The 22,177-nt window shown below is 40.0% G+C and overlaps 1 protein-coding gene across 3 annotated transcripts; it reads left to right on the plus strand.

Annotated features, from left to right (window-relative positions):
- Positions 1-5: 5 nt before the first annotated feature.
- On the plus strand, positions 6-21,775 carry LOC145492295 (fibroblast growth factor receptor 4-like). 3 transcript variants are annotated; one of them, XM_081471710.1, is made up of 18 exons: positions 6-48; positions 5,783-6,046; positions 7,963-8,208; positions 10,011-10,274; positions 10,705-10,950; positions 11,370-11,612; positions 14,192-14,320; positions 14,583-14,598; positions 15,223-15,262; positions 16,099-16,411; positions 17,646-17,756; positions 18,208-18,398; positions 18,726-18,848; positions 18,958-19,028; positions 19,187-19,227; positions 19,876-19,972; positions 20,135-20,234; positions 20,600-21,775. In XM_081471710.1, the coding sequence occupies exons 2-18, from the start codon at positions 5,785-5,787 to the stop codon at positions 20,663-20,665; spliced, it is 2,559 nt and encodes an 852-aa protein (XP_081327836.1). In that variant the 5' UTR covers positions 6-48; positions 5,783-5,784; the 3' UTR covers positions 20,666-21,775. The 3 variants fall into 3 exon arrangements, with proteins under 3 accessions (XP_081327836.1, XP_081327837.1, XP_081327838.1); XM_081471711.1 differs by having other exon boundaries at positions 14,222-14,320; XM_081471712.1 differs by lacking the exon at positions 17,646-17,756.
- Positions 21,776-22,177: the final 402 nt, after the last annotated feature.

Genomic DNA, 22,177 nt, shown 5'->3' on the forward strand with positions numbered 1-22,177 from the left:
ATGTACATGGAACTGCACCCAATTGCATTATTTCTGTGGATGTTAATTGTAAGTAAAGTATTGATGTGCACACTAATGGTTGATTGTCTGGTGTAGTGTTTACATATTTACCGTTCGGGAATGACCTAGCCCAAAGGAGAGCATTGATATGGTTTACTATTAAGGTAATGCTGAACGTAAACTAAACACATTGAAGATACATGGAAGGTGTCTGCAGCTACGATAGTACGCGAGTATACAAGAGCAAGGGACGATGATCTTCGTCTGTTAATTAGAGTTAGATCCATTTGAATTTTTTGCGTTACCTGATTAAAAAAAATTCTTATTATAAGATGCTAATTGGTAAAGTAATTCATATTCAAAAAGTAGAATTTGGTGTTTAACAGCGGGCAGCATCAGTAGTTCTGGCTTTTATTAACGCTAGGACGTCCTACAAGGTCTTTGTTTTTTCCAGTTTTCCTATGAAAACATAGTAGAACTAGTACATAACCTCTTTAAATTCTAGTGCCATTTTTAGATCATTTTCCATCAAATTCATTCTATTTTCTGAGTTTCGCTTGATGGCCAAGATGGTGGATTTAACGACGTCATGTGATGGCAAATGACGCCACGTACAAACGTATTGTTCAAGCGCAAAATAATTTACACTTAGCTCTCATCAACTGAGCAGGAGGTCTGTATGGGAGAATCTTGACCGAGGTCGTGAGTGTAGACCGAACGCAGTTAGATCTGTAAACATGACTGTGATTTAATTTATGCCACAAGGCATTCTGTTCTTGTTGTTATTACGCCGTCCGCCATATTGGACGTGCCAGCTGAATTTACTGACAAGTTGATGATTATAAAGTGCATTAAGCATACTTCAAGGCATCCTGACCAGTTGTAGTCATGTCACATGGTTGTCAGAAGCGGGATCTACCCTAAAAGAGAGCAAATCTAGAAGCTCTCCTTACTCGTGGGCACAGTGTCACAAAACAGCAAACAGATATTCTTGAAGGCTTACACCGGCCAAACCCACTAAGATGAGCAACCTAGTCGGATTCGAACCTCCGAAAATAGATTGGACGACCGGGCCAAACCTCATGACCAGATTTAAGCGAGCTCGACAGAAATGCGAGCTGTTGTTTGAAGGTCCATTGAAGCCACGAGCTCCCGAGCAAAAATGTATCTCCTGTTATGGGCTGAAGACTACGGCCTTGAGCTGTACAATACGTGGAACCTAACGACAGAACAAAAGAAAAACATTAGCGAGTACTGGAAACGCTTCGAAGAGCACGTCCAGCCCCAAGTATGGCCGAACATTGAACGCCTTCCTTACAGAGGCATCCAAAACTGCGGGTACCCGGAGGAGATGCAGGACGAAATGATGAAAGACACCCTCGTATTTGGCACCGACCACGAAACTGTACGTAAGAAATGCATTACGAAGGGAAACGACCTTACATTCAAGAAAGCACGGGACACAGCGCGCACTGAAGAAGCTATCCAAGCACAGCTCAGGGCCATGGACGCCCCTGTACCCCCAACCCAAGTTGATAGGCTCAGTGAAAGACAAAACAAGTCCATTAAAAGTGATACACCCCCGAACAGACCGCCTAGGGACCCAACCCGATGTCAACGATGCGGTAATAGCCAGCATCTGCGAGGCCAGCGATGCCCAGCCAGCGGTGTGTAGAGTGTTTTCTTTTAACTGTCACAACCGGGGTCACTTTGGCAAAATGGAGTGAAGTGCAAGGGGGCCAGCACAGCCAAGGTGATCATGGCAGCGAACACCCAGTAAATTTTCCCCGTGATGACTCAGCACAGTCTCTTCTTAGGAGCACTTAGCGCAGAAAACCCCAAAGGCAAAACCACTGCGGAACAGCCTGGCCGATCTAAGATTATGACAAAGATTCAGCTCACAGCAGATCCTTTTCACAAACACGCTACAATTTACAGTCTGCAAGGTCGACACCGGCGCAGAGGTCAATGTCATATCAGAAGCAGACTACAAGCAAATCTTCCCCAACCCAACAGCCCGACGCCTTGGCCCAGCACAACGTCTTACAGCCTATGGGGGCCACCAGATTAAAACTCCGGGCAGTTGCCAACTCTACGTACACCACAATGGCAACATCAAGAAGGTAACCTTCACTGTGACAGATGCTCCAGGCCCAGCAACACTTGGGTGTAAGACGTGCGAGAATTTCGACATAATGAAAGTAAACTGTAGCCTAGAATCAACTGAAGAGAAGAAGGTATACACCCTCCTGACCAGGGAGAGCCTTATCAGTGATTTCCAAGACTGCTTTGAGGGGCTTGGAACTTTTAACATGAAACCATATCACATAGTGTTAGACCCTAAGGCAGGACCAGTCGTTCACGCACCTCGAGCAGTACCCGTTCATCTACATAAGATTTTAAAGGATAAACTTGACCAAATGGTAGAACTTGGTGCCATAGTTCCTGTGAAAGAACCCACAGAATGGGTCAACAGTATCGTGTTGAGCAAGACAACAAATGGCGATGGAGTAGTTATTAAGGTGAAAGTTTCCCTAGACCCTCGTGGTCTCAACAAATGGGTCAAACGAGAACACTACTACATCAAAACCGTAGACGAAGTAGTAGCCCAGTTATCTGATGCAAAGTTCTTCAGTATCATCGTTGCAAAGAAGAGGTATTGGCATGTCCCACCAGACAAACCAAGTTCGCTACGGACGACATTCAAGAGCCCCTTCGGCAGGTATCGCTTTACGAGACTCCCCTTCGGTCTGATCGGGTCACAAAATGTCTTTCAGAAGGAGCTAGACAACGCCCTAGAATGTCTGCCGGGCGTCACAGGAACTGCAGATGACAATTTCGTCTATGAATCCACTGACAAAGAACATAATGAAAATCAACTGCGACTGATGGAGAGGGCCAGAGAGAAAGGAATTAAGTTTAGCGCTGACATTCAGACAAGTTACAGTTAAAGTGTGACAAAGCGAGTTTCTTCGGCCACACCTGGACACCCGAAGGTGTCAAGCCAGACAACAAGAAAGTGTCAGCCATACTTGCCATGAAAACCCCTGACAACGCCAAGGACCTACAGAGCTTCCTCGGCTTAGTGAATTACCAGACGAGGTACTCAAGCCAGTTGGCAACAATCACTGCACCCCTTCGTGAGCTGACAAAGAAAAAAATAGCATTTGTGTGGGGTCCAGAACATGACCATGCATTCCAAGCAGTAAAACAGGAAATATCGTCCATGGGCGTGCTGAGATACTTCGACCGGAAGGTAGATACAGCCATTCAGACCGACGCATCCCAGAAGGGGCTGGGAGCCGCCCTCCTACGACACGGACAGCCAATATGCTATGCTCCAAGGGCACTTACTGAGACTGAACAAAATTACAGCAATAGGGAAAGAGAGACACTGGGGGTGGTGTGGGGACTAGAGAAATTCCACTACTTCATCTACGGAAAACATTGTACCCTCCACACAGACCACAAACCCCTTGAGTCCATTTTTAAGAAGCTCGCTCACTGCCCACCCAGATTGCAGAGGCTTCTCATAAGAGCCCTGAAGTACGACGTCACCGTGAAATATGTCAAGAGATCAGAAGTACCCATCGCAGACGCTCTATCCAGGGTCACTCCACAGCCCTGGATGCTCCCAGCGTCGCCTATCAAACTACAACAAATAAGAGAAGAAACATCAAAGGATAACACCCTGGCACTACTGAGAGATACCATCAAAGAGGGCTAGCCAAACAGTAGAAATGAATGTCCCCTGCCACTGAGGTTATACTAAAGCTAGTAGTACGCTAAGACCAGACATCCTGAAAACCATCCACCAGGGCCACCTTGGGGTGGAAAAATGCCTTCTTAGAGCCCGTTCCGCTGTGCATTGGCCAGGAATCACAAATGACATTGCCCAATTTGTCAGCCAATGTGAAGCTTGCCAGAAACACCAGAAGAGAACGCAAAAGAAACCACTGCTACAACTAGAGCTGCCATGTAGGCCGTGGGAAAGGCTGAGCTCTGACTTATTTGAATACAGAGGTCACCAGTATCTATTACTATCTGACCATTATAGCAAGTTCCCTATCATTAGGAAGCTAACTGGCACCACCTCCCTTGCCATAATAAATCAGAGACTATGAAAAGCATCTTTGCAGAACATGGAATCCCCTCCCAGCTCATAACGGACAATGGGCCACAGTGCAATTTTATTCATTTATTTATTTATTTATTCCTCTAATTCCTAGCTAATACAAAGATATGTAAATATAACGTAAAGAAAGTAAATAGTAACCGATAGTTGTAAGGAAGAAAAAAAAACACATAAAACAGAAATTACATCACTTAAATTGAATTACATTGTATATTGGAAGGAGAGGAGAGGGGCACATCTAGATAAACTAATTTTGTGCCCCTTAAAGTTATGTGTAACTTGAGATTATTCATAGAAAGAAAAAGAAGAGGAAAAATGACAAAATAGCTCAGAAAGTTATAAAGTGATAATGTTTTCATTAGTATTGAGCAAGGTACCAGCGTAAAAGTGCTTTTCAGTGCAATCGCTGAGAGTTCCCCCAGTTTACAGAATCATATGGTGTAGAACATATCACAAGCTCCCCACTGTATCCTCAGTCGAACGGATTTACAGAGCGCATGGTGCAGACCGTCAAGAATACACTACGCAAGTGTGATGTTGAAGGAGAGGACCCGTACCTTGGAATACTGTCCTACAGAACAACACCAGTTGACCACCAATTAAAGTCACCCGCAGAGTTACTCAACAACAGAGAATTCCGAACCACCCTACCAATTGCACAAAGAGCCCTCCTCACCGGTATTGATAGAAATCAAGTCAAAGAAAGCCTTTATGAGCGACAGAAACAACAGGCGCAGTACTACAACCGGTCTGCTGGAGCACCATTACCACCGCTACATGACGGTCAACACATCCGCCTGTATGACTCGCGTACAAAGACATGGCAGCCAGGAACAGTCCAGGGACAGACTTGTGCACCTAATTAATTTTAGTTAGTTAAGTTAATTTTAAGGCCGTTTGATGGTTGAAGATTCACCCCATTGAGACCCCCATTTAAGCGTTTATTTACAGCACTTGTAGTTACAAAAGGGCTCTTTAGTAATTTCGAGCTTTTCATGTCAGTGGTGAGGCACTTGGCTCAGAAAACGTCGAACAAGTTCTTTTCGTAAGGCTGGTTTCCATAGCATCGTTGCGATCGCTACAGCAAAAGATGAACGATCATGTAATTTGAACGCTAAAAATTAGATTTTTGTTACCGCTGGACGTATTAACCGCCTGCTCCCGAGACGAGAAGTAAAAGGACTTGTATATAAATGTATTTTTGTGATACTGTATATTAAAAAGATCATTTATAAACAGCATGACTTTACCCCTTTTAACGATAAAAGACCATGGAAGCTTATCTCACTCTCCTTACTTTCCGATGTTGGCGGCAGCCTTCTTTTCCGGTATAACTATGACATCCAATATCTACCCCTAAATGAAAATTTACCAAAATTCCATCAAGATATAATTTCACACTAGCAGAAAATTAATAGCACTAACCCGAAAACAAAAGGAGACGAGCTAAATCCAATAGTATGGAATAATCAGCTAACTCGAGTAAACAATTCATCTGTTTTGTTCCCTGGTTGAAAAAAAAAAAAAAAAAAAAAAAACCGCTAATTAAAAAATGTCGTACCTTTTCTGTTGACGGTTAACCCCATTAAGACCCTCAGTTAAAGGCATAAAACTCATATTGTGACTTACGTTTATGTTTTCTGTTAGGTATGGACAAACCAGAGAATGTCAAGTTAATGGTAAATGACTCAAACATCTGTAAGGGTGATGTCATCATTATCAACTGCTCAGCGGACGGTAAACCTAGTGTTGATACTTATCAACTGTTTGAGAATGATATACAAGAGTCTGATAGTGACACAGCTGGAGTATGGAAGAGAACGATGTCAGCTCAAGGAACCTTCAAGTACAGATGTGTGGCCAACAACACTGTAGGCACAAGTGAAACGAATGTTACAGTTACCGTCAATGGTAATTAATTTATGGACTCTTTAAGTTATAATTACAATACCAGTAACCATCATGTCTGAGCACATGTACAGCACCACCTAGATGCAAAGTCACTACTTAATCAGGAGCTCTCATGTTTGTACGGATAAATGGCAGTTTTATCGCCCTACGGCTTGTTAGTTGCATTGTAGTTTCGGAACTAATGATGAAATTAAGTTGCCTAATTCATGGCAAATGTGCAAGACCGTAGCCCGGCTTTTAACACCAACGATGCAAGTCTTGCAAGTTCACGCGCCGAAGGCTTGATCCTCTGGAAGGCTATGAAGGCATGTCCCCCATACCCCGTTAAAAAACAAGCAACAAAAAACAAAAACAAAAACAAAATTGGAATATCCCTTGAGGGAAAAGGAATGAACAAATGCGTGAGCAATAAATATGTCATTGTGAGAGCGTAAGATTACATTCGTTAAACAACAACAACTAGCTTTATTTGCATGACCATAAATACATACAGTGTTGCAAAAGCTTTTGTAAACTAAAACTAAAACTGAAACTAAAACAGTAATGATTTTCATGAACATATGATAAGTTTATGATATAGCGATCAAGTTGCAAGGGGTTGATTTGAAGGAAGACTACTGCGTAGATCAAAGCAAGATGAAATAAATTTTTCTAATTGAATATCAATATAATGATTTGTACAAGTTATAAGTTCACCGATGGCTAGCAAAGAAGATACAGTGGAATCCCAATTTTTTTAACCTCCAAGGGAAACGAAAATTGCTTCAAAAAATCGTAGAGTTCGGAAAATCGAGGGTAAAATTACAGTGTTTGACTGAGGAGAGGGAACGACTTTCAGCTCGAGTTATCGGGAAGTTCGAAAAAATGAGGGTTCGAGAAATCGGGATTCCGTTGTAACTGTTCAAAAGTCGGAATGATAAGTCCAACTATTTTTCTATGAAATTAATCTCTTAGAGTATTTATTGCAATACAGTGGAATCCCGATTTCTCGAACCCTCATTTTTACGAACCTCCCGATAACTCGAACCAAAAGTCGTTCCCTTTTCTCAGACGAACACTGTAATTTTACCCTCGATTTCTCGAACTCTCCTATTTTTAGAACCAATTTTCGTTTCCCTTAGAGGTTCGGAAAATCGGGATTCCACTGTATATAAGAAAGTGAGATTCATCTTCAATTTGCTTCGATTCACAAATAAGGTAGGGTCTGTTAACCGTCGGAATTTGATCATATCTACCAGTTTCAATCCTTAGCTTGTGACTGCCTATCATAAATTTCACTAGTTCTTTTAGTTCTTTTCTTTTACTTAGCTTGCTTGTTAGGCTTAATTGTATGGCGGGTGTATAATCGTTCTTAAAATTGCAGCATATCTATTCTCGCTACTAAGCTGTGTAATAAGTTGATGGCGCAGCCGTTTTCCGGCCTCCCCTTATACACCTCCTTGTCCTTCATGGCACGAATGCAGCTACTCTAATCTTCTCAAAACCAAATATGACAATGTCCGGGTCTTGTTTACCAAATTAAAATTCGTATCCGAAGAGCTTGTGTTTGTTGCGTCAGACACAGTAGGACGGTTCTGGCTTTTAATGAACTCGTCATTAGAACGTTAACTTCTTTACAGCACTTAACAAAAATTGTCTTTAACAATTATGTCTTGTAACCCTTAAATTAATTTTCTAACTTTAACTGGGTTTAAATTCCACGCCCCAATGGCATATGTGCTACAGAAATTATTTTTCCAACTCACAGTGCTTTTCAAAATGTCGGGATAAAATCTAGACCAGACACCCTTGCTAGCCACAGCCCTCGTTACTCCAACGTTCTCTAACATCCTAATTATTTAAATTTGCTAGGAAGCATTTCTATGATGAAGATTAAAAAGCTTTACATTCTAATGATTACTATTTGTTTTATACAGTCCCAGCAGTTGTTTATCCACTGGAGAACATCACTGTTACAGAAGGTGAAAGCAGGACTTTAACATGTAATGTTTCTGGGAGTCCTACACTATCTGTAACATGGATAGAAGTGAGGACTGGAGTCCGTACAATGGGAATCACACGTGAGCTCACACATATCAACAGGAGTGAGTCTGGGGAATATATGTGTGAAGCAAGCAACTCTTGTGGGAATGACACCAAAAGCACATTTCTCATTGTGCGGTGTAAGTGACAGACTTTTTTACCTTCAATCTGACTGTTTCGTTTTAGATTAGACATGTGTTTGTACTTTTCACAGCTAGGTGAGTTAAGACGTGTTTTTGGCTGCGGGTATGTTTCGAACTCCCAACGTGACCAGCTTTTAGTTGGCTTGACAGCTCAGTTGGTAGGGCACTGCACCGGTGTCGCAGAGGTCCTGGGTTCGAATCCCTTTCAATTCAACCCTGAATGTTTTGCAGGCTTTAATTTCACGACTGCTTAGGTTCTGTCTATAGCTGCAATGATCAATCATGTCTTCACATCTTTCAATTCCCTGCAGTTCAAATATATGATCTTCCGTCTATTCACTTGTAAAATCGAATTTTGCTTCAACGTTTTTCGAGAACAGTCTAACAAATCACCTGCTACAAGGCAGTGTGCCAATTTGGCTCAAGTCAAACATTTTTTTTTCCAGATCGGATTGCATAAAATTTTTTTCAATAATATAATTATTTCAACAGTCCAAATACTTTTCAACAGGTTGCGTTAACCAGGTACATGAAAATAGACTGTGGTTATGCAAGTACCAGCATGAAAAATAATTTGTTCCCAATACTGGGTTAATCCGTCCTTTGAGACACAGGTTAAGGTTTTTTTCTTTTTGGGAGAACTTTTGAAGAAATCTAAATTTCAGAATTTCTGAGAGATGATGTTATTGTACACATTAGTATATGGCCTGTGGGTTGGGGTGGAGGTGGAGGGGGAGCTGTAACCTTCCCCCCGCAAAGTTTCAAACTGTTTTTGGGGAAAACGATCATTATTTGGGCCACAGCAGTTGGGAAGAATCGGAGGTTTCAGGGCTTGTAGGCTACTTTATCTGAGGTTTGCCTCGCCAAAATAGAGTCAAATGATAATTTCTATAACACTTTGCTCATTTGGCATTGTGTGAATTTGTTTGAGCAAGCAGCTCATCCCCCCAAGTCTGAAGGTAAATGTACGCCTAAGATTGTACTGTATAAGTGAAATTTTAAATTAATTTATCATGCTAGTAAGAATTACTTTTGGACGAGAACATCGAAGTCAGGGCTTCATCGAAGTGCAAACCCAAATAATGGTTTTCTTTGCTCTCAGAGGTAAAAGTACATGTATCAACCTCAAAACTGCAACTAGGTATAAAGAAAACACGTTCAGTTACACTAGACTCGACTTCATGTATTGTTACAAGTGTACTACAAAATACTTCAAAAAATGAAGCACTCATGAATATGCACTAAATTGCAGAGGAAAAATGCTTCAATCTGTGTCATTAAATGACTAACATCGTTTATATGCAATTATTATGTGTCACTCTGTGACGTACTACTTGCATGTGTCACCGAGTCACTCACCAGTGGGTGTTACAAATAATTGTAAGTGATAGAAGTCTACTTCTCTGTGCAGAGCGACCAGTTATGTTGTTTCACATTTGAAAAAAGCAGTGCGTCCTGTCATAACCATTGAAACCAGCCACTTGACCGGCAAACTGATGCACGTACACGTCTTTTGGGTTCTGTGTATGTAAATTATTATAATTTTTGCCACATCTGTCATTCCTTACAACTCCCCTTAAAATCAGCTGCACTGGTACAATAGGTGATTCTTTTGTTTCTGTAAATTCCAAATACAAGTCATGAACAGTCTATGGTACAGTATACATGTCATTTTAGTTGAGAAGATTACATATACAGTGTATCAATTATGTATGGATGACAGATAACAAACACAAGACTTGCCATAAGAATTATAATGATTAATAATGCTCAATGTTCTTTGTCTGTTACTTTTTTAGACAAACCAGAGAATTTCCAATTTGTGGCAAATGAGACAAACGTCTGTCAGGATAAAGTGATCAACTTCGCCTGCTCTGCAAATGGTAACCCTGCAGTACATACCTATCAACTGTTTGAGAATGATACAGTAGTGACTGATGGTAGTAACAGTCATGGAATGTGGAACAGAATAATGCCAACCGGTGGAGTGTTCGTCTACAAGTGTGTGGCTAATAACACTGCGGGAACAGGACAAAGTGAAACTGTTACTGTTACTGTTAATGGTAAACAAGATATTAGTTAGTGTCGTTGATAATGCACCTGAATGTTTTCAGGTCACACAACTTGCATTTTCAATCAATAATTCCTGGGCAAAATAAGGTTCAGTTTAAATACAATACACTGTTCACATCATCATGTATTTACATGATGCTCATATGCCATGATGGCGAAGTCAATGAAAACTCTTGAATCGCATTATCCAATGATCCAGAATTGTAGTCTACAGGCATAAATTTCAAAATAAGTTCTTTTGAACGTAAATTCCTGATCAAATAAAACATATCCTTTGTTAACTGTGTAAGCTATTATTCAAAGAAGTGGAAAAAAAAAACTTACGTAGAGTACTTCCGGCGCTCCCACAGTGCAATCGTTGTTCTTTTCTTGGTTTAATGATTCATGGTTTGTTATTTTGTTTACATTTTGATTTCACAGTGCCTGCGTCCGTACAGCCAACAAAAATTAACACAGTAACAGAGGGTGGTAGTGTGACTCATTCGTGTTATGCATCTGGGATTCCTCCACCAATGGTGTCTTGGATGAAGGTTGGTAGTCATGAGCGTATAGATGGAAATGAGCTGGTGTTGATCCATATCAACAGAAGTAAAGCTGGAGAATACAAGTGTGACGCTAGTAATCAGTGTGGCAATGCATCAGAGACAACAAGAATTGTCATGCAGTGTAAGCAGCTGAATATTTTATGAGTCCTTTTCTTGCTGTTATGTTACCCAGTGTATATAACACTAAACAGTGCTCTTTTATAGATTCAAGTGTGGAGTTTGCAATGTGTTTTTAACGAAATTAACGTGTACTATCATCCTAGCCTAGTGCCCTAGATAGGTGAACTCCTCAGGGTCACCTAGACCTTTAACATTGTAACTCTGATGAACGCGGACAGAAGCCACTGAAAATTTAGAACCGTAAAACAGATCGGATTACGGAACCTTTAAGAGATGTCCACTGGAAGTAACGAAAAGCCTTGACAATGTATTTATTTCTTTTTTTTTTGAATTGTGAAGATAGTTATGACGTATTCTTTCACTTGTTATGATATTATCAATTTCTTTACGATTGTAAAATATGCTTTTCTCTTTTTAAAGTTGCACCAAAAATTTTACACATTACTGGTAACCAGACACTGATTAAAGGTGACAGTGTGAGTCTGAACTGCACAGCAGATGGTTATCCAACACCAAGCATTACCTGGACAAAAGTTTCTGACAACAGTCCTGTGTCCTTCCCTTTGACAATCACCGGTAAACAGAACGAGGGACTGTACAGATGTACTGCAGACAATGGTGTTGGAAGGCCTGTGACTAAACACCTCTCCATCATTGTACACAGTGAGTGAACTTGAGCTACAATCACAGTTATTTCTTAGTAATAGATGTCCAACAGTAGCAATTAAATAATGAAAGAATGAAAGATGCGAATGCAGCCATAACACTACTGGAAAAATGACCTGGCAAAGGTCGTGGGTTCGAATCCCGTTTAGAGCCTGAAATACTTGAGCCGAGTATTAAGTCCGCTGAACATATAGGGCCGAACTCACACACGACCGCTCTCATGTGGCTTTGATAGCTCAGTTGGTAGAGCATTGCAGCGGTAACGCAAAGGTCGTGAGTTCGATTCTCGTTCAGAGCCTGAAATTTTTTCAGGTCATTTTTCCAGTAGTCATTTATGGCTGCATTCGCATCTTTCATTCTCTCAGCAGTTATTTCTGTTTTAAAATGTATCGGAACGAGGTACTTAGGTTATCACTTCACAAAGACGGCACATGGTTTTTTAATCCAAAAAAAAAACTTATAGAAGTAGCATAATGGCTGTTAGATTAATTTAATGGTCACCATTTCTAATTATCGCCATATTAATGTATTTTTCTAGAAGAGAACTGAATCTGAACCACGCCCTAGAAACAAACACGTTAATATGGCAACCTGATTTCATGGTCGTGTTAACGGGGTTTTACTATTTTCACCGTTTTGGATAAAAACGAATTCAAAAAGGCCATTACCTGAACACCTGGCCAGGGTTGTTTAAAAAGTGGATAATGCTATCCGCCGCCAGATAAATCACTATCCAGCGGATGGCGTGGTTTGTTTTGTTAACACTTTCAACAACAGGGGCCTATCATGCAACTTAACAGTGTCTTAGATGCATTAATAATGAATCTAAGAGGGGCAAATAACAACAACCCTTCTCACAGATCGAAAACTTGCTCTTGTCTCAAAGTTGACTGCCGGATTATAGGAGGGAAGGAGCGAAGGGGCGAAGGGGCGAAGGGGCGAAGGGGCGAAGGGGCGAAGGGGCGAAGGGGCGAAGGGGCGAAGGGGCGAAGGGGCGAAGGAGCGAAGGAGTGAAGGAGAAGCACATTCGATTGTTTTTCTAAAGACATCTGGACGTGTTGGTGGCTTTCAAGAACTTCACAAGGAATCATGAGAAAGACTTACAACTTATTTGACCACTGAAATACGATACCGTTTTCATAAACTGATCTTCTTTCAAGTCTTTAAACTGTTCTTGACACTAGATCGTTCTTCCACCTGTTTTGAAGATGGCAGTCTGTAGCTCTCGCTTCGTACAAGCCACAATTACACAAAAGAAGAACTTCAGGAACTGTTATTTATGCTTTTAGGAAAGTTTCCGGACCTATTTCTGGGCTTATCTACCTGGAGCTTGCCATTTTCTCGCATTTTCTGGCATAAACGCTTGAAATAACTCTAGCTGTTTGGTTGCCTTGTGGCCCTTTGGTGGTAGTATCACAACTAATTGAATCTTTGATTCTCCAAACCGATCATGTATAACAGGATCGTAGTGCTATCTAGATGGATTATCGATCCTTCCTCATGCCGTGTCGTCGAATTCATGAAAAAAATCCTAACTATTCTATTCTCAGAAGTCACACCATTTTCCGTACTTTTGTGATTCAGTCCGCAAATTTAGATACGCTTTAACGTAAGTCTTCCCAGCGTGATCTATATGAAAATAAGTTTCCTTGTGTGAAATTTAATAAGAAGTAAGACAATCACAAAAATATTTGCATCTGTTTTCTTGTTTCAATTTTCTGTCATAAGGCGTCGAGCCAGAAGAGTTTTGTCCAGCGTACTATATATATTTAGTCAAGGCTAAAAGCGGAGCTCCCAAAAAATACTAATCATCAAAGAGTCGGTTACCGCAATTTGGTAATTCACTTCAGTGTGAATCTTCCGCTCAGAACCTTCCAGCAAAACTTGTGAAGACTTAACTGAACTAATCTTTTCGACAGGTCAACAAACCAGCCACTTTTTCCGCTGTGTTAACCGTTTGTACGTAACTCTTAAAACACCAAACACGTTGTAAACCAAGGCTGCATACCTTGGTCTTATCGCGAGGTGACACAGAGGAGGATAAACTTCATTATAATACACTGAAATCACTATCTCTTTTCTGATTGGCCGAAAGCGTACAGTGAATTTTCGAAATCAGCGCCTGTGACGTCATGTAGCTGCAGATTATACAATAATCGTGTCAAGGACCTCAAGGTCACGGGTAATCATGTCATGTATGACCACGGTGTATGATATCTAAGGGTACTAATGTCAAGCTCGCGCGCTTTGTGTTGCTTGCCGTCACTGAAGAAGCAAAAACATGGCTTCCATTTTTTTGTGATATCCAGAGTAATCAAGGTCTCGGTAAAGGTTATCAGCCGAAGCCGAAACTTCTACCTCAATCTTTATTCTGGATATCACAGAAACCTGATCCAATAATTGTTATTATTAGCCAGAATTCAACAGCCTTTTTCATATTAAATCACCTTGTTGCTTTAGAGCGCCCATGACAAGGCAATTGGCTCAGTGCTATCTAAATTGAATAATATTTTGCAGCTACGACTGGTGATGCTACATTTTAGGATTAAATGTAACGTAACTTAATTCAAATCTAGATTTTTCACCATCTATTCCATCTGAACCAGAGAAAGTGAGTAAAGACGTTATATATGGGACAGTCATCGGAATTCTCGTCCTGCTGTTCTCTTTATTCATCATATACATAACAGTAAAGCGCCGGAAAGGTAAGTAAAATCATGTACTATCACATCCATACATTGTGGTTGGTTATGGTAGTTTTCTTTGGTTCATTAGATTAGGCTTGAAGTGAGGCTTAGTAAAAGAAGAACTGACAGTAGGTAACCAGAACTCTTAAGATTCTCATTAAAAAAAAATGGTTATCTACTGATTAATCATGTAGCATGGCAGATTCTGTATAGGATGCCTTGTGAGGTAGTCCCCAAAAGTTTTCATAATTAAATGGCTATTTCTCTTTACACTTCTTAGGTCGAGGAGATAATCGGTAAGTTGACATCGATGTCAAAGGTTATTTATCGATAGCCCTTTTCACGCTCAGATTTTCTCATTTGAATGACATTGCTATCCATGAGGATGCAAGGCAATTTCCGGCTAAAACTGCAAACTAGCTGGAAAGTACCTCACATACGTGCTAGACTTAATTGTAAACGTATTTTACTGACCGGTTTTTCCGGCAGTGTTTCTGGTTTCACGAAAGTAGAAGGCTGTTTTGAAAGAAGTACGTCCACAAAATGTACTTACAATCTTTACTTTTATGTTCTTTCTCATAGAGGCATTGCTGCCATCGATAAAAATTTTTTTAATGAGCTCAATGTAACGATGCTTGTACATGCGTCACCATTTAATGTTGTATTTCTGCCATTGAAATGTACAGTGGGTACTGACCTTTGACTGAGAGAAGCAATACAATTACTTTCAGGTGGAAAGACACGCAAACTAACTACTGAAAACTAACTACTCTCCTTAGGAGGGCGCCAACTGCTTTCCTGTCATCAGAAAGCTTGTTCACATACAAAATTAAACGTACAGTTGCTGCGACTTTTACGTGCTCTTATCATTTTCAAATCAAAATTATGCTGCTGATGCCGGATTTGTTATTTGATTCTAGCCTAGAAGTAATTGCTGTGGAAGAAAGGGGACCTCAAATAGTAAGTATTGATACTTACTTTGGAGTTGTACTTTGCCAACATATAAGTTTATATAAGTTTATATGAGATGCCTGTCAAAACATAACCAGGAAATCGCAGTATGTTCACATAAGAAGAAGCTTTACAGGTTTGTTCTTTGCTAGGCGTGGGCTGGAACAGTCGAAATATGGGCTTTTAAACTTCTCAGGAGGCGTGGAATTGGTTTGTTCGTGTTTTGACATCGTTGGATCAATATCTAAATATTGCTCTTGTTTGATTGAGAAACGCTAAACCATCAGGGAGATCAGGGGATAGAAAATCTGTGGCTAAGAAGGCGCAACATTCTTTAATGAACTTTTTCTGCAAATTAACTATTTGCGCATATTAGTGACATGCACTTTTCTCGCCACAATAGAACAGAATTCTGTAGAAAATAACCTTCAAGAGTAACGTTTTCATGACCTTGTAGAAGGAAGTGGTCAGTGAGCTGCAATTGTTCACGTTTTTAGACTGACGAGATTTGGTATAATTTCTAGATAGATCTGGCAGATTCCACCCCCTCAGACCTGGCTTAATAAACTAATAGGAATTAGGTGAGGCTGGAGTCCTCCCTCAGAGTGCAAAAAGGAGTTACCTTTCCTCTACATATTTCCAAAAGTATTCCAGCAGTAGAAATAGAACTGTACGGAGATGTGGTTTGGGGTGCCTCCAAACACCCACCACTAGTTCCAGCTAAATGTAAAAATTTAACCGGCAAGACGCCGCCCAGCGTCCTTAAACCACCCCCACACGCCATGCCACTCCTCACCTCACCAACAAAACTAAGCTAAGTGTGGTTTTTCTTCTTTCAAACTCAGAACGAGGGAATGGAAACTGAAGGAAGCAATGAAAACGTTAACACTACTAACCATCATGGTGCAAGGCAATACATGGCCTTAGTGGAAGTTGCACAGTCCTCAGGAGGAACAGGCCCAGGAATATCACCTTATTTAGAAATAAATGAATATGCTCCACTGCACCCTGGAACGCGTTCATGGCAAGTTCCAAGAGAAAATATAATTATTGAAAAGATAATAGGTAAGGGTGCTTTTGGACAAGTGGCGCAAGGAAAAGCTTCACAGCTTCGAGGGAGAGACGGAGCAATTACAGTGGCGATTAAAATGTTGAAAGGTACGTTCTGTGTACTACTTAACAAATAGATTCCATGTTGTCGTGCGTCTGTTCAGTAATAGGTCAGAGATGACGTCAAAATGCGGTAAGAACAAAAAAGTGGCACACGAGGCGATAGCCGAGTGTGTCACTGATGCCATTTGACGTAATCTGTTGTCTATACAAAATGAAGCTATCTCATTGGTTGCTATGCGTAGCAAAGAATTGTGATTGGTCCAGGAAAATCACGCCACTGTCAAACTTGACTCGAGCGTCGCTTCTCGTGGAATGAAGACTTACAGTGAAAGCAGAATTCAACTGCGAAATCTACAAATCTTAAAGAAAATGCTGCATAAGTCAAGTCAGTTTTTGTCATCAGAGCAGCCCTGTGAGCCGAAAAGCGTGGATGTTGCCTTGAATATTGCAGGAGTTGAAAAATACGCTCGGAAAACTTGCGGTTGTGGTCAACCTGGAGGCCATTCGATTCGAGTTTTGAACGGAAAGGAGCGTTAGTGACGGTGAAAATTTGTGTCCTCTGTGGTTGTTGGTTCTCTAATCAGTTTGAAATAGTGTCGGAGACACCTTTTAGCTGCGATACAGTTGGCCGTCAGTTGTACTTTGCTCGCTGCTATGCCCTGAAACGGACTAGAACATTCGCATCGGAAAGCAAGGTTATGTGTTTTCTTATTTTAACTGATTTTAATGTTTTGATGTTTCATTCCTGACATCAATCAGTGTGTCAACAATTATTTTGAGACTGAGAAAAGTTGAATTTTTTAAATAAATTAATTTCGTAAACATTTTGTTTATTGGGTTTGTTAAATTCGAGATAACGCAATGGTTCTCGGCCTACCACGATAAATTTTGTGTTTGGTTTAGTCTCGCTCGACTGCCGACTGAGACTGCTCGAGTATTTTTTCTGAGCCATTTTCTGAAAACGGAACGGCTTTATCTTTCTTCTTCTAGCTAGACTATGCTTCTCGTACCCGTGCAATGCATCGACAATACTTTTTTGTACCTTATCTTTTGCCCAATCATGTAAAATATTATCTAAATTCTCAAAACTTTCCGCCATTTTTAAACACGGAGGGAAAAACTTTGTAATGATGACGTCAATCGTGCGTCTGTCCTCTAATAGATCATAGGCGAGAACCAATCAAAATGCGAGAATAACTTGGCTTATTATATAAAGAATAATAGACAACATGCACTCTCATGCTTAATTTTGAGTTGTGGGTAAACTTATATATTGTAGACAACGCTACTGAGACGGAAAGAAAAGACTTGCTGTCAGAACTTGAATTGATGAAGAAACTCAAGCCTCATCCTTACGTTATCAAGCTACTGGGGTGTGTCACTGAATCTGGTAAGTGATATCACAAAGATCCTTTGTTATACAAAATAGTTTCGCAATATAGTGTTACCAAATCGTCTGTGTACTGGCTTCCAGAGTAAGCGATTTGGGGTTGATAGCTGGGTATCAACCCAGCTATCAACCCATAAGGTCATAACGTTCTTTCCATCAAGCAGTATAAAAAAGTACCTACTAATTGGGTGAACCCTGGTATTGACTGACTGTCTTCATCGAGGATTGATAAATTTGAGTTGGTGTTTTGAAATCACATTTGCCTGGAATTGTTTTTTTGATCTTAGATATGATGAAATAATCGTAAAGGGGTTTGTTAATTTGTTAGTTTTTGTACGAATCATTAATACGAAGGAGATAATTATAAATAACTATGTTTAATATTATAATTTCCAAGCATCAATCAAATTAGCTAAAGTATATTTACAATTGGACCTTTTTGGCGTCGTAGATCCTTTGCTTGTCATCATTGAATATGTCCCGTATGGTGATCTCCTGGGTTACCTAAGAAAGAGCCGTGGCTTGAATGACGCGTATTTCAAAGACCCTGATGTCAAGCCGAAAACAAGTCTGACGTCACAGCAGTTAATCAAATTTTCCTGGCAGGTAGCTGACGGGATGCGTTATTTGTCTTCAAGAAATGTAAGTTATGAAAAAAGCAGGTAGCAGTGTCACTTTTACTAATTTCAGGTCGAATTTAGAAGTGTTCATTCTTGTTCAGGAATGAAAAACCAGAGAACCCGGGAAGATGTTTTTAATTGTATGTATCTATTCAGGTGAACTCACAAGCTGAACCTTGGTCGAAAGGAAAAGTTTCCACTAGGCTCAAGAGCTGATCGGTGCGAATAAAGCGACGGAGAGCGCAAGCTCGGTCTTTCGCAACGGGACCACCTACAACTACGAAGGACTTTCAGAACGTCTAGTATTTGTTAACTCAATGATGGCAAATGAAGTCATTGTCTTTTTTAGATCATTCACCGCGACCTTGCCGCTCGTAACGTCTTGGTTGGGGAAAAAGAAACGTGCAAAGTAACCGACTTTGGAATGGCCAGAGACGTGAACCAGGAAAACATATACGAAAGGAAGACAAAGGTTCCTGCTGCATGCAGCTTTCTCGCATATCAATTTTTGAGAAGCTTTAGGACTTCTTCTCTAGCTTCTGTACTCACTCGTTTTACGTTATTTTTCTCTGACTTTTAAGAGCCGACTCCCAGTTAAATGGACTGCTTATGAAGCACTCTTGTTTGGACGATACACTACAAAAAGTGATGTGTGAGTAAAAACAGAGAAACAAAAACAATGAATACTGTAAAAGTATGGATTAGGATTCATTTGTATTTCGTTAGACATCATTGAACTATAGACGACTTGCGAATCATAGCCCATAGCTTTATATATATAACAACCGTTGTTTTGGTTTTGAAACATAGGTGGAGTTTTGGAATTGTACTTTACGAGATCTTTACCATAGGTATGTTTCAGTGTTGTATTGTGGCACAGGTTTTCTAATAAACGGATTGTTATGTTTATTACCCCGTTATTACGGTAACCGACGGGCCATTAAAAGTTGATTGGTCCAAATTGTGTGAGGTCTTAACGGATATATCACATGATAATATTATTCATCTTTCTCTGCAGTTCCAATATGTGATCTTTCATATATTCATATATTCATTTGCATTCTTCATCATCTACGGGTATAGTACGAACTCACAACGTGACCAGGTCCCAGTTAGATCACAATTGCACTTCTAAACAACTGTTCTTAAGTACGCACCTGAAATGCAGATATAATTAAAAAAAAGAACCCTCAATCAGTACATACGATATTAACAATGGAAAAAAGAACATGACTAGTTTGATTGGACGTATAAACGGGGTAAAATTATAAAGGGTTATAAAAGTTTGAATTTTAGAATGTGGTCGTTGCCCGTATGAACGGGGTGGCCGCATTAACAGGGTTTTCTCATAAGATGATGTATGGGCGTAATAACGAGGTGACCATAAGGCGGGGTTCCGCTGTAATTGCATTCTACTGGTTAATTCAGGTTTGGTGACAGTTATCGCACAGGAATTCACGAAGGCTGACTCTAGCTTGGTGTTCTTTGCCTCTGTCTAGGTGGCTCGCCCTACCCGCGGATGGATGCCAGAAAAATGGCAGATAACCTTAATCGTGGCTACAGGATGCCTAAACCAAGCCATGTGGATGAGACTCTGTAAGTACTTTGGGGATTATATAGCCGTGGTAAAACCAAATTGAAAAGCTTTTATCAAAGCTTTGATAGCTAATGAGTCCAGTTCTTCCCTGGTAATTCATTTTGACCTTTTATATAAAATTATATATGCACGAATCTCTTTAAATCAGTATCATTTTGCAGTTATAAGATTATGCAAGACTGCTGGCGAGAAGATCCTGATGATCGCCCAACGTTTGAGAATCTTAGAGATGAATTGAAGGAAATGGAGAACCAGCACCAGGTAACCTGTGAACATCCGCTCTCTCCTAAAATTCCCGATTTCTTTTTTCAGTGGCATTTCTCTTGTCGACGACATGAGTGATTTTTCAAGTTAATCGCAAAATATATGCTTATCATGAATAATTATTATTTCACATAAGCTATAACTGTTTGAAAAATAAGTGAATGCAGTCACCTTTTGTGTGTTTTCAAACTTAAATCCACGCACAGTACAAAGGCATTTCTGGATCAAAGTTTGCTGTCGTTCGTCTTTTGTAAAATTATTTTCGAAAAAGTGATATTTTTAGCGAGTTTGGACTATAATTTAAGAAGTACTAAACCACTCTGAAGTGACCCATTAAGTGACTTGAATCTTATTTTTTACAGAGGTTCATCAACTTAAAAGATTATGACAAGAAACTCTACGAGAATGTGGAAGATTTGATGTTCTAGATCATAGAGATATGCATCGTGTTATCGTTTGCATATCTTGACAGCAAAAGGGTACGATGCAGGATTGATGTTTTAGATAGTGCTAGTTACATGTAGCCAGTAAGTAGTTATGCAGAAGATGCAAGATATTTAAACGTATTTTTCTAAACTTTGTTAGAATAAGAAACAATAAACAAAATTAGAACGAGCATTCTTTCCTCTTCTATACCATCAAAGGGGAGGTAAAGTTTGATATTTGAGTATTTTAGCTGTATGCTTGCTTCAAGAAGCACGCGAATTAGGTTTGTATCCTTTTTTGAAGCGGGCGTATATCGATAGACTTTGTGGGAACAACAAAATCAGCAACCATGCAGAAATGCCTTCTCAGCGTTACATATATATATATAGAAAAGGATGAATTCCTCGATCAAAGCTTACATATCAGTACATGTATTACCAGTAAAATGACTGGAGTTTCGCTTAAATAATGGCAAATGCTCTCATTAATCCAATATAATTACATTACTTTTAAGGTTCGAAAGTTCTACGGATTGTATCTCCCGTTTGATAAAACTGAGTAGATAGTTTCGATTGTAATGTTTGCTGTTTGTTTTCTTTTTCTTAAGGCAGAACACTTTTGCCGTTTTGACTGCAACATTGCAAAAAAGCCTGACGTCTTAGTGTGCTCAAACGGTCTAATCTGTCTGCTAACTTGATCTGTCTGTAGTGTTCTTAGTCGTATCTGTAGGTTCTAGACTCGCAATTTTGACGTGGTCGTAAAAGTACCGCACTTCGCTCAAGCATCGGTGTTCTAACCATTCTCAGAAGAAATATTTATTTCTTTGGTGGTTGTTCGTGTCAGTTTAGGTCATGGTGCATTAGGTTTTTGTTAAACCTGCTTATCTAGAATGCAGTCCGTTAAGTTTATAAGATTTCTCAGTTTTTATAAACATTTGTAAAGCCTATTTAGGCCCATGTCTTTTTTAGCTTGATATATCGAAGCAGCTATCCCAAAGCTATCTTGGCAAAGGTTAGGCTTTTATTTAACTCCCTGGTTTAGAATCCAGGGGTTTAGTATACAGCAAGGATGTACATGTAAGACGAAATTTTGAATAAACCTAATGGTTTGAACCCAAGAGTATCAGAAGATCATTTCTGTGTGATTTGTCAAGAGAACGTCAATTATGAACCGTACGTTATAAATACTAAGTAACAAGCCCCAAAATACCGTGACTTTAAGGCCACAACTCTAAAATATGATGTTTATATTGATCAATCTGTAAAATAAGGATGGCCAGTTTGCGATCTAGAGCGTTCTTTAAAAATTAGGCTTGTTGCAGACCAAGATGTTGTTTCCCGTTAGGAATCTACAGTAGACCATTTTCCGATTTCCAGCCTGCAGCGCTCCACGCAGTTTTTTCATTTCACTAATTTCAGATTTGACGAGGAAATTTTCATACAAAAATGATGAACCATGTCATTTACTCGAATTGCACTTTCCGCTGTGTAAAGCTCGGGGAAAGTCTGATTTGC

Source organism: Orbicella franksi, chromosome 7, assembly GCF_964199315.1.
Source record: "Orbicella franksi chromosome 7, jaOrbFran1.1, whole genome shotgun sequence".
Classification (NCBI taxonomy): Eukaryota; Metazoa; Cnidaria; class Anthozoa; order Scleractinia; family Merulinidae; genus Orbicella; species Orbicella franksi.

Bases quoted from the DNA above. Each gene is read 5' to 3' on its own strand.
- LOC145492295 (XM_081471710.1), top strand. From the start codon at position 5,785: ATGGACAAACCAGAGAATGTCAAGTTAATGGTAAATGACTCAAACATC. The intron at 10,275-10,704 runs GTAAACAAGATA...TTGATTTCACAG, and splicing joins TGTTACTGTTACTGTTAATG to TGCCTGCGTCCGTACAGCCA. The intron at 20,235-20,599 runs GTAACCTGTGAA...TATTTTTTACAG, and splicing joins AAATGGAGAACCAGCACCAG to AGGTTCATCAACTTAAAAGA.